The sequence below is a fragment of the Perca fluviatilis genome, chromosome 16 (genome assembly GCF_010015445.1).
Source record: "Perca fluviatilis chromosome 16, GENO_Pfluv_1.0, whole genome shotgun sequence".
Lineage (NCBI taxonomy): Eukaryota > Metazoa > Chordata > Actinopteri > Perciformes > Percidae > Perca > Perca fluviatilis.
In genome coordinates this window covers 21,752,497-21,770,819 of record NC_053127.1, presented here as the reverse complement: position 1 = coordinate 21,770,819, position 18,323 = coordinate 21,752,497, and the positions used below count along the sequence as shown (strand labels likewise).

General features: G+C 38.9%; 3 protein-coding genes across 8 annotated transcripts in view; 1 reads left to right on the top strand and 2 right to left on the bottom strand.

Moving 5' to 3' along the window:
- Positions 1-157, bottom strand: part of LOC120543655 (ryanodine receptor 1-like) — a 51,274-nt gene extending 51,117 nt beyond the window's left edge. For all 5 annotated transcript variants that reach the window (XM_039776797.1, XM_039776798.1, XM_039776800.1 and 2 more), the window contains exon 1: positions 70-157. The gene's annotated coding sequence lies outside the window, so the exon portion shown is untranslated. The remainder of the gene's footprint in view (positions 1-69) is intronic.
- On the bottom strand, positions 66-6,619 carry LOC120544341 (ryanodine receptor 1-like). Its single transcript, XM_039777989.1, has 6 exons — positions 6,568-6,619; positions 5,247-5,318; positions 1,270-1,389; positions 786-884; positions 622-642; positions 66-182 (listed from the first exon to the last, which is right to left on the bottom strand). Exons 2-6 carry the CDS (start codon positions 5,292-5,294, stop codon positions 66-68), a joined length of 405 nt encoding a protein of 134 aa, XP_039633923.1. The 5' UTR covers positions 5,295-5,318; positions 6,568-6,619.
- On the top strand, positions 6,162-17,414 carry nfrkb (nuclear factor related to kappaB binding protein). 2 transcript variants are annotated; one of them, XM_039776802.1, is made up of 26 exons: positions 6,162-6,237; positions 7,100-7,252; positions 7,376-7,577; positions 7,682-7,809; positions 7,882-8,053; positions 8,168-8,272; positions 8,363-8,436; positions 8,519-8,600; positions 8,702-8,897; positions 9,500-9,611; positions 9,712-9,838; positions 9,926-10,003; positions 10,101-10,177; positions 10,326-10,372; positions 10,689-10,749; positions 10,847-11,021; positions 11,136-11,242; positions 12,227-12,350; positions 12,754-12,833; positions 13,038-13,234; positions 13,333-13,603; positions 13,690-13,869; positions 14,319-15,047; positions 15,743-15,849; positions 16,235-16,370; positions 16,515-17,414. In XM_039776802.1, the coding sequence occupies exons 2-26, from the start codon at positions 7,127-7,129 to the stop codon at positions 16,653-16,655; spliced, it is 3,834 nt and encodes a 1,277-aa protein (XP_039632736.1). In that variant the 5' UTR covers positions 6,162-6,237; positions 7,100-7,126; the 3' UTR covers positions 16,656-17,414. The 2 variants fall into 2 exon arrangements, with proteins under 2 accessions (XP_039632736.1, XP_039632735.1); XM_039776801.1 differs by lacking the exon at positions 6,162-6,237 and adding an exon at positions 6,614-6,716.
- The last annotated feature ends 909 nt before the right edge of the window (positions 17,415-18,323 follow it).

Genomic DNA, 18,323 nt, shown 5'->3' with positions numbered 1-18,323 from the left:
GATACTATTGGTAGGATTTATTGACAACAAATTGTCAGTAACAGTGAAAGTAAATAAAATCATGGTTACCAGGTATCGCTCTGAAGAAACGCTGACAAGAATGAGGTCATCTCCCACCCTGACCTTCTCGCCTTCAGACCTTTGCTTAGAGGCAGGATGGATGGTCCACCAGCAGGCCTCTCCTGTGACGGACAAATAGATTTAGAATACATAAATCTACATCAGAGTGTGTTGGACTTAATGGACAGTAAAGTTGATAGCTACCTGTGGAGTCTTCCTGCAAGCCCACATCAAAAGCCAATTTGTCTGTGAGTGAGCGAGAAGTAGTCAAACAGCTCAAGTACTGCAGCATAAAGAGAGGGATAATAACGTAGTGTCGTAGATAACATGAAAAGAGAGGAAGAGCAGTTAAAAACATACTCTTTTGATTGAAAAAAAGAAAAACACAACCATGTCTTTTGGTTAATTGTAATGTAATTGAAATGTGCAAAACAAAACAAAGTTGCATGATGAACACTGTATGCATAATAACACTAATGAGGTTGTGAAAATTAGCTCCAATGCAGATATGACATGGACTTTTAGTTTCAGGCAGTGACAGGGGAAAATAAGCAAACATACCCATTTGTCCAAATCGACAGCCTAATGTTGGCAGGTGGGAGAGTGAAGGACCATGTGCCGTCAAGTCAGAAAAGAAACAAAGTGAGTTTCAGTTGAATGAACAATACACATTTAGTACTAATTATTAATACTAGAGGACTAATTCCCCCCTAATTGTGACTTACCTCATCCACAGAAGAGTTGGACAGCATCTCCTGTAATGCCCGCACAGACAGGGACTGCTCCAAAATGAAGCAGCAGATTGCAAGGTCTGGAGGGACAATCTGAAACACAGGACAACTAGTAAACCTGGTGAATAGTAGAAACTCAAATTCTCAAAGAAATTAGATAAAATGCATTAAAGGTGCTCTAAGTGATCTGACGCGTTTTTTAGGCTACAACATTTTTCGTCACATACAGCAAACATCTCCTCACTATCTGCTAGCTGCCTGTCCCCTGAACACACTGTAAAAGAACGCGGTCTCTGTAGACAGCCCAGGCTCCATAAATTGCAACAAAAACAAACTGTGCCAACCGTGTACAGTGTGTTCAGGGGACAGGCAGCTAAAGGATAGTGAGGAGATGTTTGCTGTATGTGACAAAAAATGTTGTAGCCTAAAAAACGCGTCACATCACTTAGAGCACTGTTAAGACCCATGTTTTTACTACCTGAGCGTTCGAGGTGGTCTCAAGGAAACACAGACGATTCCCAAATCCTTCACATGACAGACACAGCTTGATCTGCTCCTTAAGAATAGATGCAGTGCACTGCAGCACCACCTGATCATCCTACAAAAACAATACAAGTCTAGTGTGAAATAGGATGAGTTTTCAGGGGGATTTTTACAGGAAAACATGGGGACAGAGCAAGAGGGATTGACATGCAACAAAGGTCCCCAGCAGGAATTGTCTGAGGGAAACCTGAGATGGAGACCTGGAACAATTAATTAAGTAAAAAACACATAAACTTAAACTTACCGTAAAAAGGTTTTCTATACCAATTCTGATTGACCATATTAGAATTGTCAAAAGGAGAACTACATATCTTCTAATGCTACAGAACTTAAATCTTAAAGGAATGCTACACCAATTAACATTGCACTCCTATAACATTGTCAGACTCACAATTAACAGCTAAAACAAAAGTTTAAAAAAATAAATGCAGCAGAACCAGAGACATCATCTTTTGTTATGTTATGTTTCTTTATTTGAACAGGGACAATGCAAAAAGAACAATAACCTTTAAAAAACAAGGATAAATGTACAATGTCGTTAGCATATTGCTATTTTTGTCTATTCATTCTTCTTCCTTGTCAAAACCTGACGCCTACATTACCCACAATGTAACTAAACTGACGACAGTTCGGATTCAGGTGTTTTATGCTAGTAGTGCCTCAAATGACATCACTTGATGCAATTTGTCAGACTTTGAGCAGCTCCCTCTGGAGCCACAAAAGGCTTTTGACAACTGTTTTCACATATGCTGTACTGTAATACTCTCCCGGACCTATAAATAGACTTTGATGTGTAAAATGTATGGAGTTTCCCTTTAATGGATTCAGCAAATCTTAGATTGCATTATGCCTTACATTTCATGGGTTTGCCTATTAAACTTGCCATTCATGACTCTGATGGAATCAAAAGGTCAAATCCATATGACGCAAACTCTACTATATTTGTGAAGGGTGACATTACAAGTAAAACTAATTTAGAGGTGGCTACGTACCAAGGACCAGTTAACAAAGGAACACAGAGTGTAGATGTCTGACCGTATCTCACCACATACATTATTCAGTTTTGACAACCAAACCTTGAATCAGAGAGACAACATTGAGGCCAACATAAATAACAGAAACTTGAGACTATGCATGAAATTAAATAACCTGCAAAAACAGCTGTTTCCTTACACAACTTTTCTCAACCTTCAGTTGTTTTTGTCCTGTTTATATATTTCTCTGTGCCTGTCACTGGCACAGCTCTAATCTCCCCACCTCTCTGGCTCCAAGACACCAGCCACTCCCCCTCAGATCTCTATTTTAGGCTGTTGCACCTGCTGTTCACACATCTCCTTCTGGAAAGCAACAGATATTTAGGATTTGACTGCCAGGAAATAAATGGCCCACATTGCACAGATTCGATAGAATTAGTCAGCTTGCTGAGAAGAGGAATATTCAAAATTCACCTCAGCTCAAAAGTTCATGCTCAGCTGTTTATGTTTTTTTTATCTGCAAATGCTTCTGGTTCATGCATACCCATAATCAAGGCACATACCAGTAAGTAACAAATGCTATTTTAGCGAAGAGTTCAACATAGTTATCAATTGTGTGTTTGGGTTAAACTATTGTGTAATTTAATGTAATTCGTGCCTTATACTTGTTTCTGAAGCTGTAAACTGGCAACAAATTCTGCAAAAATAAATATAAAATATATTTAAGAGAATGTGTATTGTCCATAAGTAAATGTAAGTTTGAAATATTGTAAAAGGGGTGTTGGTGCAGTCTGTTTCCTTTTCATCTATCTCATGTTCTGAACACATGGACTACTCAAATATCTGACTAAACAATAACAATGAAATACCTATCCTGTACAGTAGACATGAAAGTCAAGTCAGTAGTTTCCTAATAATTTACAACAAACATTATATTGAAGTTAAATACATCTGACAGCAAACTACTAGAGTAAAATTCTACCATAGCATATGACAGAAGAAAGTATCAAGTTTCTGTCATGTTCTGTTCCTAATTTACAGTGTTGACAAGAATGTGTCGACAGGCAGACACACCAACCGACGGACAGGCAGACAGACTGAAAGACAGATGCAACATGACAACATGAGGCTAGCAGCTGGGTATTTATCTCAAATTCCAATGTTTTTGCTAGATTTGCCATGTAAGAACTACTATAGAAAAATGACATGTTTTGAAACCAGCATCTGATAACAAACATTTCTAGTACTACTTTAGGAGTAAAGTTCCCACATGGACTGAAGTAAGCAGGTGCTGAAATGGGCCAAGCTTTGAACCTGCTAATCTTCACACAGTATATATAGAACTCTGAGTTCAGGGTGAACAGCTATAGACTGACAGTAACTTTATGACACATTGTTAACATATTTTACTTTAGTGCGGTGTTACAAGCCATAAGGCAATGCCAACTGAAATGTGCTTTTTAGATCTAGCTGCTAGATTAAATGTGTAAAAGAAAACATTAGAATTTGAATGAGTTCATACTTATACAATAGCTGAGTATCAACACTGACTATCCAAATAAATAGTGATACATACAGAAGACAACTTGCAAGGCCACAATGCCCTTCTGTAGACTTTGGCCCAGAGATCTAAACTGGAAATCTGATAGCTCAGCGGTGAGTAATGCAGCAAAAATAAACTACATTTAAACTTAATATGTTATAACATGTAATTTAAAATCAAAATGTTAAACTTTAAATTTAAACTTTGAAATGTACTGAAACTCCCTAAGCAAGATATTTATATTAAAAATGGATGTTACCTAAATCACAAATTGGGCCTACAATGGACCTGAGAACAAATGTGCTCATATTCAATTTTGGTGTGGGACATGCACAGTAAGCGGTTTACCAATGTCACGTCATGCTGGTTTACAAATAGTTACATACAGAACTGTATCGCAAACAGCAGATAATAAGTTATATGCAAGAGATGACCACCATCTTTGCCAGCCATTTATTTCCAAGGAGCCACAAAGTAAGTGCATATTACATGATGTTTGGGCAAATAAGTCCCTGAGTAATCACAAATCAAACAATTTAGGTTTGGGACACTGCAACCTGTGAAATGACATTTCTTTCTAAAAAAGTTATGGAAATGGGTGGTTATACCTTTTGAGATAAAGGACAAGTCTAAGGAACATAGACTATTGATACAAATACAAATGATAGCAAACTACCCAGAATACTTAAATCATTCCTATGTTCATTCTCTACAAAAGCAAAAAAAACAACAGAACCACATATTTAATCTGGAACAACATCAAGCAACAAACATGGTTATATCGACAGGACATTGTGTCTCTTGTACAATTAAGCCCACTAGTTCATACTACCATTCACTATTAATGAATTATTAGTTCCAGCATTATTTTGTCATCAAATGAGTCTGGCTGCCTCCAATCTTGCTTTAGGATGGATCTGTTTGAATTCCCAAATAGACTAAACTGCCTCTTACACAACTTACTCATAGAAATCAGAACTGAACTCTGTCTTTCGTGGATTTTTATTCAAATGAAATGTTAAATTGTCCTAATTGTCATCAAAGTAAATTGATCCCTGTCAAAATGTCATAATACTTTCATGTAACTGTATCTAAATGTTTTTGGTAATCTGTTATGTCTATGTATTAACTGTCACCAGAAGATTTCTTATTTGAGACAAAGCAGTAATATATCAAGAACCCTAAAAGGATATAAATAGATAACAATGCAGACCAAAGCAGCCACCTGTCCTTGGCAATCTGTGCTCAGTCTATGTAAAGAAAGTTACCCAACAGTAAATGTCTATCATCTATTATGAAGCAACAATTCATTACACAAAAGGCTAATTACTGTTCATTATTGACTCAATCCATTTTTTTAATACTTTTTGAGAAGAGGCAGACAGCATCACTTACCGTGCGCAGGAACTGAATCTCTTCCTCTCCATCTGCACCTTCTGCCATTCTCCAAAGGCATTAAAAGGAAACCTTGAGGAAAATGGGAAAATGTTTATATCTTAGTTCTGTAACTCCTGGTGCCTAAGCCCACCACATAAGGCAGGACAATGTTGGTGAAGGTTTCTGAAGGGCAGTCCTGTGCCTCTCTCTGGCTGTGGTATGAGGCAGAGGGCTTAACTGTTCATTCCTGTTCATTACAGCATCATAAAGAGGTGGAGCAAGCTGACAAAGCTGAACCAGCAATTCAAATGTTCCTGTTGAGGTATCTAGACCATTGTGTTGCACTAAGTTGTTACATTATAAGTTATGGCACTAACATAAGATAATTAAATAGAGATATAATATAACAAATAACTCTCATAATGCCATACATATGTTAAATAAGGGACTGTATTAACAGTGTTTTTTCCATTGTAAAACTTCCAGGACATGTGCAGTATATACATTAAATATACTATATATATATATATATATATATATATATATATATATATATAGCTATAGATAGATAGAAAGATATAGATATATATAGATAGATATATATTGTGTTGTTCAATGACAAATACTTGTATTTTTATTAACGTTATCTACTTTGTTTATCAGTTATTATATGTATTGTTTTTATTTTAAATATACTGTAATAAGACTAAACTAATAAATGAGATATTGCATTATTTTTCAGCATAAAATGCATGTGTGTATGAGAATAAAAACAAACGAATGCTAACGCTAAATGGCTTAAACTACTAGCCATCCCTGGGAACACTGTCAGCATGTCTGCTAGCTACATCCATGGTCTGCTCCATAGACTGTATATTGTCTGCTCCTGCTCTTGACTTTTCAAAGTGAGAAAGTTTGCATAGGCAGCGACATGGATGTGCACAACATCTCCTTTTTTCAACTGCTCCCGCTCTTGCTGTAAAATAAGCTCGTCTCTCCTGTGCATTATGTGAGTTTCTGAAAACGTGAAAATAAGTTAAAGAATGTAGAGAAAAAAAGCAATAACGTTCTCTTGCTACCATTAGCTCTAACTCATTTTCAAGGTTTAGCTAGCTAGCTAGCTAATGTGTGAATGATTTAATGTGTTAAATAAAAATTATATTCTTCTCTGGCCCAAAGTTATGAATAATAAAACCAAATGTGCTATATTACTAGTTCTAACCCGTCTCTTATCATACTAAGTACAATAAATAAAAAGCAAACTGTTAAAAGAAACGAAGTTATAACGTGTTAATGTGTGCATTAACTTGCATCATTTTACAGTTTTATGTATACATACTTATTGATTTCCTGTGGAGGGCAGTAAAACGCATATGCAGTGAGTGAAACGCGCGGCGGGTTTGTGTCATCCAATTTCAGTAGAAGAAGAAAACGGTACGTCGGTAAAATAGTTCCCCCCTTTATTTCCAAAACACAAAGCAGTGTCAGGTAAGAGCTATTAGCCGTTTTTAACCAGCAATATCAACTTATTCATAATAAGCACATTTGCCAAAATATCGAACAGTAATAGTATGTTTGTGTTAAAACCGGAATCCAATTGTTACCTGGCTCTTTTGCTAACTTAGCTGGTAGTTTAGCTCGCAAAGCAGCGCTACGTTAGCTACTGTACAAAGTGGCTAATGTTTTGACATTGGTAAATGCTTGCAAATGTTCATGTCGTTTGTAGCACTGAACTACCAGATTATTCCCAAACTATAAAGCACAACATGGTTTGCAAGAATCACTGAAAGCAAACGCATCGGTTGGCGGCCGTCCACAGATTGAAACGAGGTTTTGTGTGTAACGTTAGCCATGTTTTTTCTGTGTGAAAGGCTTAAAGCTTGGTACGCAGGAGAAGAATGGATGCCCTCACCCACATGCTTACAGACCCTCTCGATCCAAAAGAGGAAAACGATGGACAAATCACAGAGGAATGCATGCTGGGGAACTGTAGATTGAACCTCCCAGAGGACCTACTTGAGGACGTGAGTTATCAGGCGCTCAGTGATGAAATGCTGCTCTTTTCTACTTTTTACGATTGTTCGTGTGTTCAAACACAATGTAGACGATGCATTCATTTTTGCTGTTTACCTTTTTGTTTTCATTAGCCTGACATTTTCTTCTCTGTGATGAGTGAAAGCACCTGGAGTGAAGTACTGTCAGATTCCCAGAGGCAGCACCTTCGTCAGTTTTTGCCACAGTTTCCTGACAACAATGTTGCTGAGCAAGACAGCACCATCCGTGACCTATTCAACAACACAAACTTTAAGTTTGGAAATCCCCTTTATCTTGCACAAAAACAATTCAGAGGTGATTTCCTAGTTATCCACTTATTTACCCACCAACACACAACTTTATCATGCTGAGTACATTTTTGAAGAACTTCCTGATCATGACTCATTATCTCAACCCAGATGGTTACTTCAATCCTGAGGTGGTCAAGTACAGACAATTGTGTGCCAAGTCCCAGAGGAAGCGACAGTTGTACTCCCTTCAGCAATATTACCACAAAATGTTGAAGCACGTCCTCGTCTCCAGAAAGGTATTTTTTAAAGTTTGAGGTACAAGGCACATGGCCTTTTGCTGTTAGTCTTAATGCGTCTTCTTTTTGTAGGAGCTGCTGGAGTTTGCGGTTCACAATGGTCTGGACTTTCCACCAAAAAGAAAGTTACCGACCAAGACTCATGTTGAAATGCGGGAGCCAAGGGTGAGAAGACGATTGAGCCGCATATTAAAGGAGGTCAAAACTGAGTGTGGAGACAGCAATGCTTCATCTGATGATGATGGTCAGTCTGTTCTTTCATCAGCTTAACTGCCGATAATGATACCTTTTTTCTAAGCATTTCTCTAATAATAAGCTTGGGAACACTAATGAGAGTCTTATTGCATAATGCTTGTAGACATATCATCATGGACTCCAGCACCCCAATCACCCCCCTCTCCTACATCCACTGTCTCGCTCAGAGTTCTTCCCAGCCTCTCCACCCAAGACATGAAGACTACTGGTCAGTTATTTCTGCCATATAAGGATGATGTTCCTCAAATGTTTAAATACAGCAAATATAATGTCTAAAGGTGTTTTATTTTTGTCACAGAAAAAATAGAACTAGGGGAGCGGGACTTAAAAGCCATGCTGCAAAACCATCGGGAGAAGAGGAAGCGACAGCCAGTAAGTGGTGTCAGGAGTTAAAGACACAGATATGGTTTTGTCTTAATTTGTACAGTATATCATTAGTGATTGATTTACTCAGGATCATCCAGACTTGATGACATCTGATCTCCACCTTGGAGACATACTTTCAAGAGCAAATATTGGTCGGAAGGGGACTGTGCGTAAGTAAAAGAATTATGGTAAATCTTAAGCCAAAGTCTTGCTTTCCCTGATTTCATGACATACAGTTGATAGGTTGTATCCTTTCCTTTTTTTCTTGCAGCGCTTTTTGATCTGTCTCTGCCTAAGAAGAAGATAAAGGATGAGAGAAGGAAGAAGAAAATGAGGACAATAAAAGTGGAATCTGAGGATCCCTGTGAAATTCTCGCACCTTCAGACACCCCAACAGCTCCACCAACGAGCATCATCAACTCCCTGCCAGACACACCATCTACTCCACTGCCCAACATCAAGGAGGAGTGAGTCTAGTGCCACACTGGTGTCAAAAATACCTACAGAATAGTGTGTGTATATTGTCACGGCATAACCACAACCCTGGGAAAACTTGATACTATCGTTACTTGTCTAGGGTCTTCCAGAGTTTGGCCGTCCGTGCATTTATGAATCTCCACAGATAAGCGCTAGGCTAAAGGTAAGGTGAAATGGGCCTACCTGTCGCTTTGTTGCCCGGTGCTGCTCCGCTCCGTCACCTGGTCAGCCCGCTCTCCGTCCTCCGACGCTGGTTAGCCTCGGTGATTCATTGACAGTTCATTTTTAGACATTTAAAGACGCGGACAAATAACGTTAACGCAACTTAATTGGGGGAAAAGGGATCTCTGTCGCGACAATCAGCAACAGCATCTCTTCCTGAAAGTCCGATCCTCAAACTGTCATCTCCCGCAGCTGCTCCCAGTCTTCCCCTTTGTAAACTCCCAGTCTCTGTGACCATGTAAGCCCCTCCTACCCAGCCTGACAGCCATGCAGAACAGCCCATAGGAAGATCGTGCCGTGACAATATGTATATTTTCAGTGGGTCTCCTGTAATCAAAGACTAATGTAAAGAACCATACCATTATTGCAGAATTGTAGAAGAGTCTCAGAGCAGCCCGGTTCCAGTTGAAGAAATAGCTATCAGTTTCTTCAGCTTGTTGGAGAGCATCTTAAGGGCAGAAACCCTTAACAGCACTTCACTGGTATGCACTCATTACCTAGTCTCACATACATATTATAAAATCGATCACAGTTCCGTCTACACATAAGGCCTACATTGTGATGTTTGTCATTGTGTGTCAGTTAGAGGAGAAAGTTCAAATGTGGCAGTCTTCTCCAGCCAGCTGTCTCAACGTTTGGTTTTCATCTGTCCCATGTTGGTCTGACTTGGTTCTTCAAGCCTTGCAGTTTCTTGCAGGAGAGACTAAAGGTAACTAGCTGTGGTCACGCTGAAATGTTCAGGCTTTATTATCCACCCCATGTTACTCATGTACTGTATGTCATCTTTGTTAATCAGATGGGATGATGGCACTCCCCAGTGGCTTTTCTCCATTTTTGGAATTTGCTGATGACTCTCAGCAGTGGAGGTGGATTGGTAAGAGGAAGCAGCTATTAAAATCCCTGATTAATGCAGTGCTTGGTATTCAGGCTGATTGTATTCTTGAGGATTAAAGTCAATCATTTATTTTTAGGCCCCACTCAGGATACAGAGAAGGATCTCAGTGCACTCTGTCAGCTGTGGCTGGACTCCAAAGATTTAGTTATCAAGGTAGTACAATTATTATATTACAGGTACAGTTTCAGCAATGACTCTGCAGTTTGTACTATGCTATGCTACTTTATTTTTGTTTACTATGTTTAACACTGCTTTTTTTATTTGTGACAAAATGTAAACGGGATTTTTCTGTCTTCCACAGACAGAAAATGAAGACATGCAAGAGATGACTTCTCCCACACCGAGAGTGTAAGATTCAGCGATCTATAAGGCATTGCATACGTGATAAAATCACAAAAAAGTGTAACTAATTAACTAGCTGATTGACTGTAAATTAATTGATTACTGTTTTTTGCGTTGTCGGTAGGACTAAGGATGCCTTTATTACTAACCTAATTTTGTGTATTTTAGATGGCAAATAGTTAATTGCTCAATCAAAAAATCAGTAGTTTAACTATTGATAAAGATAATAGTTATTTGTAGCCTGACATTAACATAATAAAGCAGTTTGAGTTACAATATCGTGGTTGTTGAAGTTAACAGTGTAATATCTTTAACCAAGCAGCTCAACTGATTATGTGGTGCGGCCCAGTACTGGAGATGAGAGACAAGTGTTTCAAATCCAGGTTTGTTTGTGCTGCTGGAATCTTTTTGTTATTTACAACATTTTGCCTGGACATGAACGTACTAAGTTTTACATACATACTTTTTTTGTTCTATTAGGAGCAGCAGCGATACAACCAGCCACATAAAGCCTTCACTTTTAGGATGCACGGCTTTGAATCTGTGGTGGGGCCTGTTAAAGGGGTGTTTGATAAGGAGATGTCTCTCAACAAAGCCAGGGAGCACACATTGCTCCGCTCGGACCGACCACCATATGTCACCATTCTCTCTCTGGGTTAGGCCTTCTGTTTTACTCTGACTCCTTTGTCAGGCTGTAGAGAATCAGTTTTCAGTGTGTGCAAAGGAAACCAATCGGACACTTCTGACTTCCAACCACTTTCTTCCATAGTGCGGGATGCAGCAGCCAGGTTACCCAATGGAGAAGGAACGAGGGCAGAGATCTGTGAACTTTTGAAAGACTCACAGTTTCTTGCTCCAGATGTTACCAGTGCACAGGTGTGTTATTTATTTATTTACTTATATATATATATATATATATATATATATATATATATATATATATATATATATTTTTTATATATAAAAGTATTCATACCCATGCTAAAGTTGACTAAAAGAGGAATAAAAAAATAATCTTTTGGAAATTGATCTTAATGCCTTAATTAAAAATGAGGAAAAATCCGACCTTTTAAGGACACCAATTTATTTTGTGAATGAATAATGTAAATAAATAAATGTTCTTCCTTTAAAATACAGGGGCCATAATTATACATACCCCTATGTTAAATTCCCATAGATGAGTAATGGGTGCATAATTCCCATTTTTAAAGGCCAGTTATTTCATGGAAACAGGATACTACGCATCCTGGTAAAGCTCCCTTGGCCTTTGGAATTAAAATAGCCCCACATCATCACATACCCTTCACCATATCTCACAATTGGCATGGTTTTATTTCAGTTAGCCTAATAGCTAACTGAGATAAGATCCATATCAATGCAAATCAAACCAGCTATTAGGCTAACTGAAATAAAACCATGCCAATTGTGAAATATGGTGAAGGGTATGTGATGATGTGGGGCTATTTTTATAATTATGGCCCCTGTATTTTAAGGAAGAACATTTATTTATTTACAATACATTATTCATTCACAAAAAAAATTGGTGTCCTTAAAATGTCGGATTTTTCCTATTTTTTTAATTAAGGTATTAAGATCAATTTCCAAAAGATGATTTTTTTTTTTTAATTCCTCTTTTTAGTCAACTTTAGCATGGGTATGAATACTTATGAGTAGCACTATATATATATATATATATATATATGTATGTGTGTGTGTGTGTGTGTATATATATATATATATATATATATATATATATATATAAAATTTTTCTGTTGTCATTCAGCTTACTCTGGCAGAGTGACTTGTGTGTACCTTACACTGGCCTGCAGTCTTTAAGTTATTGTCTTCTTTGCCATTTAGGTGAACACAGTTGTCAGTGGGGCTCTGGATAGACTTCACTATGAGAAAGACCCCTGTGTAAAGTATGACATAGGACGCAAGCTCTGGATTTACCTGCACCGCAGTCGCAGTCAAGAGGAGTTTGGTAAGAAACCATTTTCCTGACTTTATGGTTTAGCTGTTCACCTTTTTGAAGTTTGTTCAGAAGTGTAAAGATCTCTAATCCTGTAGTTTTTGATTGGAAACAGCCAACAAGGAGCCTTTTTTTCTAGTTTGATTATCCACTAGAAGATTTACTTAATTTCCTAATAACCCCTGTATATCTGGTTGGTTGATATAATTCTAATAATTTGTGTGGTTTTAAACCATGGATGTGTAGAATTAGAATATGTTCAACCTTTTATTCCTTTATTCTTCTATCACCTTGTTTTTTTACCATAGTGAGATTGCACTCACATGGAGATGAGCAAAGTGTCTATATATGTATATGCTCCTTGTATTTAGGATTTGGAAAAATGTTAATTTCCATGTTTGTTTCTTTCATCCAGAGAGGATCCACCAGGCTCAAGCTGCTGCTGCAAAAGCAAGAAAAGCCCTACAGCAGAAACCTAAACCTGCATCTAAGCCTGTGAGTCCACTGCCTCCATTTGACTGCAGAAACTACACCTAGCTGCACACAATGTAAAACATACACTATTTACTGTGTGGAAAACACTTTGGAAGTTGCGCTACTGTAGCGGAAGTTATTGTTTTCCCACTTAGAGTTCTAAGTTGTTGTTTATCAGTGTCTGAGAGCAACGTGTTGGTTAACAATTTCCTGTTAATGTTTTAGAAGTCCGGAAGTAAAGACGGAAGCAGTAAAACCACGGGATGTCTGGAGGCAGGACAGGATATAGGCTCCAATCCCATGTCACCAACCCCAACAACACCTACCCCAAACACACCTGGAACCCCTATGTCGCCCTTACCCTGCACAACCACCACGCCAACAAAGACCGGAGTCCCGGATACAATCAAAACCAGCACAGGGTCAGTGTGACACAAGAGTTGTTCTTATTAATATTGTGTAATATCTGTGTAATTTGAAATAGGCTTTTCTCCTCTCTTGCCCCATCTCGCTCTCCCAGTGTTCTTCTTGTGTCCCCTCCCTCGTTGCCCCAGCTGGGAACCATCTTACCCACCAGTCAGGCTTGTCCACCAGTTTCACAGCCAGTCACATCCCAACACGCGGCTCGGATAGTGAGTCACCTGGCGGCAGGCTCCCTCCCTCAGGTGCGGGTTGTTTCCACTCAGCCTGGTCTGGTTTCTTCGGTAGGAGGTCAGCAGGCCACGCTGGTACATCAGACTCCTCACCAGATCAGGATGCCGGTGTCAATGTCAGCCAAGAGCATTTCACAGGTAATCGGATGAAGAGCTGTGTTTGTTGTTTTTGCATATTGCAAATGCATAATAATTCTGTCTGTGTTTATTATCTATATCAATAGGCAGTGGTTTCTGTGCCTCTGAGGAGTCAGTCTGCCAGTAGTCCAGTCCACGTGCCGACCACCCTGTCTGTGTCTGCTGTAGCTGTGGCCAAACCTCAAGCCAGATCACCTGGTAGCCCGGCTAACAACCCTGTTTCCCCTGCTATGCTGCAAGGAGTCACCAGCCCGAATATCAAACAGGTGAACCAGTTTGTTTCAACTGGGATATTTGGCCAGTTAGGCTTTCCTGAACAGTCTTGACTTAAGAAGTAAGAATGTCTCCACCAGGTTGGAAGTTGGTTGTTGCACAGATTTAAAATGTGTAGAGGTAGCCATGCCCTCAAACTACAAACAGTTATTTACAAGTAGATAGACAAATTGTACTCCTTAAATACTCAATGCCAAATTTTAATGAGTAAGTAACTTAGACATACTTAAAAGTACAAGGGCAGAAATAAGTCTTTCAGTTCTGTTTGGTTCAGCCTCTGTCCTGCATAGGAAATCTGGCCTCAACAGAAAAAAGTCTGCAGGTTATGGAGCTGACAATAATAGTAAAAATCTCTATCCTTTAAATAAGTAACAAATGTAATTTGCCATGTTAATGATCACAAGATTAATCTTTTGGTATGTTACATTTTTTTTCTTTTAAGGTGTCCATCACAGGCCAATTGGGAATGAAGACCGGAGGAGCAGGAATTCCAATAACGGCTACAAATCTGCGCATCCAGGGTAAAGATGTCTTACGTCTTCCACCGTCCTCCATCACCACAGACGCAAAAGGCCAGACGGTGCTGCGGATCACTCCAGATATGATGGCAACTCTTGCCAAATCCCCAGTTGCAACTGTCAAACTCACCCCTGATTTCCTTAGCAGTGCCACTACAGGCAGCAAGAGCATATCAGCAACTCTCCATGTGACACCGCCCCACCCTTCACCTTCCTCTGCCTCCAGTGCTACATCCTGCACAGGGGAAGTACAGACCACCAAAGCAGGCCCTGTTACCGCTAACTTGTTAAAGGCTGCAGGAGACACAGCAATACGTCTGATGCCCACGTTGGCTGTCACCATGGCTGACCAAAAATCTAGGACCTTCTCCAGCATGACCTCCCCTGACAAGAGTGGTGCCACCATTCGTATAATGCCAGGCCTTGGTGTTATTCCACAGAAACAGGGTCAGACCATCACGATGACAACCACCACCGGCAGTAAAACACTCACAGCGTCTACATGTGCTAATATCGTGACCATGGCTGCCAGTGTTGTGGCTGGTGCTAAGGGGATCACAGTGGCTCCTGGAGTCTCGTGCTCACCTCTGACACTAGGAACTGCTACAGCCACTGTGCGGCAGGTCCCAGCTACAGTGGTTACTACACAAACGGTAAGGAAATGATTCTGTTTCTCTATATATTTGAAGGAAATTGCAAGTTTTTTTGTTAAGTTTTGGCAATCATTCCCTTCAAAAATGTATGTTATTTAATATGATTACAGATATGGTACACCAGAAATCCTAAATATTCCTAAACCATTATATCATATCATATCATATAATAAGTGTTATATTGTAATGCAGGTTCAACCAAGTGTTTTTCACTCGCCTAGGTCATGGGATATAAAGTAGTAGAAATTTAAAAGCATCAGCCCCTACAGTAAAGGGATGCATGCAACCACAGTCAGCTATGATACTGTATGTAAAGCAAACTTCCAACAAACAGCTCACTTTTGCCTATGTCAAACAACTCAAGATATGCTTTTGATGTGATCTGAGATGAGATAACAGATAGAAACGGCACTCCCAAAGACAAAAGGGAAATTAAATGTGTTTATAAGTGGTCATTTGAGTTGCAGTTGAATGTGCTACATTTACATGCACTAAAAGTGCTATATAAAAAAAAATCGGATTGATTTAAATTACTGTATTCTTCTTGACAAATGCCTCTCTGTTAATAGTTGATTTATTAATTTGCATAGTTTTCTCATGAAAGAATCCATCAATGAGGAACTTACTTAAGTCTAGGAAATCAATTCTGAAAATCCCATGACTCAGGAACAATCCTCTTGTTTTGACAACACTAGGGAAAGTTACCCGCACGGATAACCGTGCCTCTCTCTGTCCTGAACCAACCACTGAAGAGCAAAAGTGTTGTGACCACACCGATTGTGAAAGGAAGCCTTAACACAAAGTGAGTCTCATCATCTGCACTCTCTTTTTTAGACATTTTCCAGATAAAATGAATAGAAAATTTGATTGTAAAGATAAAATGTAAAATTAGTTGTAAAGATTGTATTATTTAGGTATTTTCATTATATATTTTATTTCATGTGCTGTGAGATTCAATGCTTTGAGGTTTAAGCTCTATTGGGCCTTCATCATCAGGTGAAGGCAACTACCTTGCAACTATTGTTTATATTTAGTTTACACTGTAGTGGCAGAAGCATACATTTTGGATTCTCTTAAATATATTTATTGTATTATGTATTGTCTTTTTTTCTTTACATGGTCCTTCTCTAGAGCTGTTAGTTGGGATGGTGACCTGTTTTTGTTCATTTCCTCTCTTTTCTGAGCAGTATCAGCAGTCTGGGCAGGAACATCATCCTAACCACCATGCCTGCTGGCACCAAGCTGATCGCAGGGAACAAACCGGTCAGCTTTGTCACAGCACAGCAGTTCCAGCAGCTTCAGCAGCAAGGACAGGCCACGCAGGTTAGCTTAAATTACACTTTTTTTGGTGTTGCAAATGATAAAGTATTTCATAGTGACACCCATTCAATCAAACCAGCTGCTTTATGGTCCAGTTAAATAAACACAGAGCAGCTTAAGGCTAACTATCTGTCTTTCTCCTTTTAGGTTCGCATCCAGACGGTCCAGGCGCAGCAGCTCCAGCAGCACATGGCAACAGGCTCCCCGAAATCCGTGTCCACAGTCGTAGTCACAACAGCACCTTCACCCAAATGTGCCCCCGATCCCCCACCTGCACCTAAACAGTGATCCTATCTTGTCAGTCAGCAATGAATCGTAGGTCCACTGTACAATATATACATGCCTGTATTCAACTGTTGGAGTACTTTTTTGTTCCCAAGCTTTTTCAGGATCATTTGGCTTGTTACTACTCTTGCATGTGTATTCATAACATTGTTATTACAGTGTACAACATGCCTTTATTTCTTTTCCATTCGGATAATACCCACATAGCCAGAAACCTAATACTTTTCTGTAAATGCTATGGGCTTGTGTTCAGATTGACACTCTCTGTTGGAGGGTGTTGGTCTGTGCAAAGTTACCACTATCACCAGTATATTGAAAATTGTCATTATTCCTCAACTACATTCCATCTCCTGAATTATATTCTCCACATCGTTATAGTCAAAATATAAAACTATGTAAAACAGCTCACCAGGCTGTTGACAGCTACAACCATTTTCTGGCAGGTTGCAGTCTTACTATAGAAATTCAGATTTACTTTTTTCTTTCAGTGGCTTACAAACTTTCAAAAGACCATTTGCTTGTTGATATTTCACCTAAATACAACCTTAAATCATAACTCATTATATCGTATTAAACTACAAATTCAACTTTCTATATGATTGGTCAACTTTCTCTGACTGTCAATAGGATATTCTCTTTTCACTTCTTTAAATGTTTGATGTAATGTATGATTCGCAAACGTGAAATGAGTGCAATTTAAGTCTGTGATTTATTTGAATGTTGTGACTTGTTAATTTTTGTTTTAATATATATTTTGTCTTATTAGGTGTTATATTTCATTTAATAAGCCATACTCTCGAGCCATACATTTCAGATTACAATTTATGTAACGTGTACTTTTGTGTTTTTAAAATACGTTAACAGACCATTACAACAGATCATATTTTAACAGGTTTTTTTTTTTTACAAAAATTACTTTGTACAAAACAGCAGACTTAGGGCGTTTTCACACCTACAGTGCCTTGCGAAAGTATTCGGCCCCCTTGAACTTTTCGACCTTTTGCCACATTTCAGGCTTCAAAACAAAGATATAAAACTGTAATTTTTTGTGAAGAATCAACAACAAGTGGGACACAATCATGAAGTGGAATGAAATTTATTTGATATTTCAAACCTTTTTAACAAATAAAAAAACTGAAAAATTGGGCATGCAAAATTATTCAGCCCCCTTAAGTTAATACTTTGTAGCGCCACCTTTTGCTGCGATTACAGCTGTAAGTCGCTTGGGGTATGTCTCTATCAGTTTTGCACATCGAGAGACTGAAATTTTTGCCCATTCCTCCTTGCAAAACAGCTCGAGCTCAGTGAGGTTGGATGGAGAGCGTTTGTGAACAGCAGTTTTCAGTTCTTTCCACAGATTCTCGATTGGATTCAGGTCTGAACTTTGACTTGGCCATTCTAACACCTGGATATGTTTATTTGTGAACCAGTCCATTGTAGATCTTGCTTTATGTTTTGGATCATTGTCTTGTTGGAAGACAAATCTCTGTCCCAGTCTCAGGTCTTTTGCAGACTCCATCAGGTTTTCTTCCAGAATGGTCCTGTATTTGGCTCCATCCATCTTCCCATCAATTTTAACCATCTTCCCTGTCCCTGCTGAAGAAAAGCAGGCCCAAACCATGATGCTGCCACCACCATGTTTGACAGTGGGGATGGTGTGTTCAGGGTGAT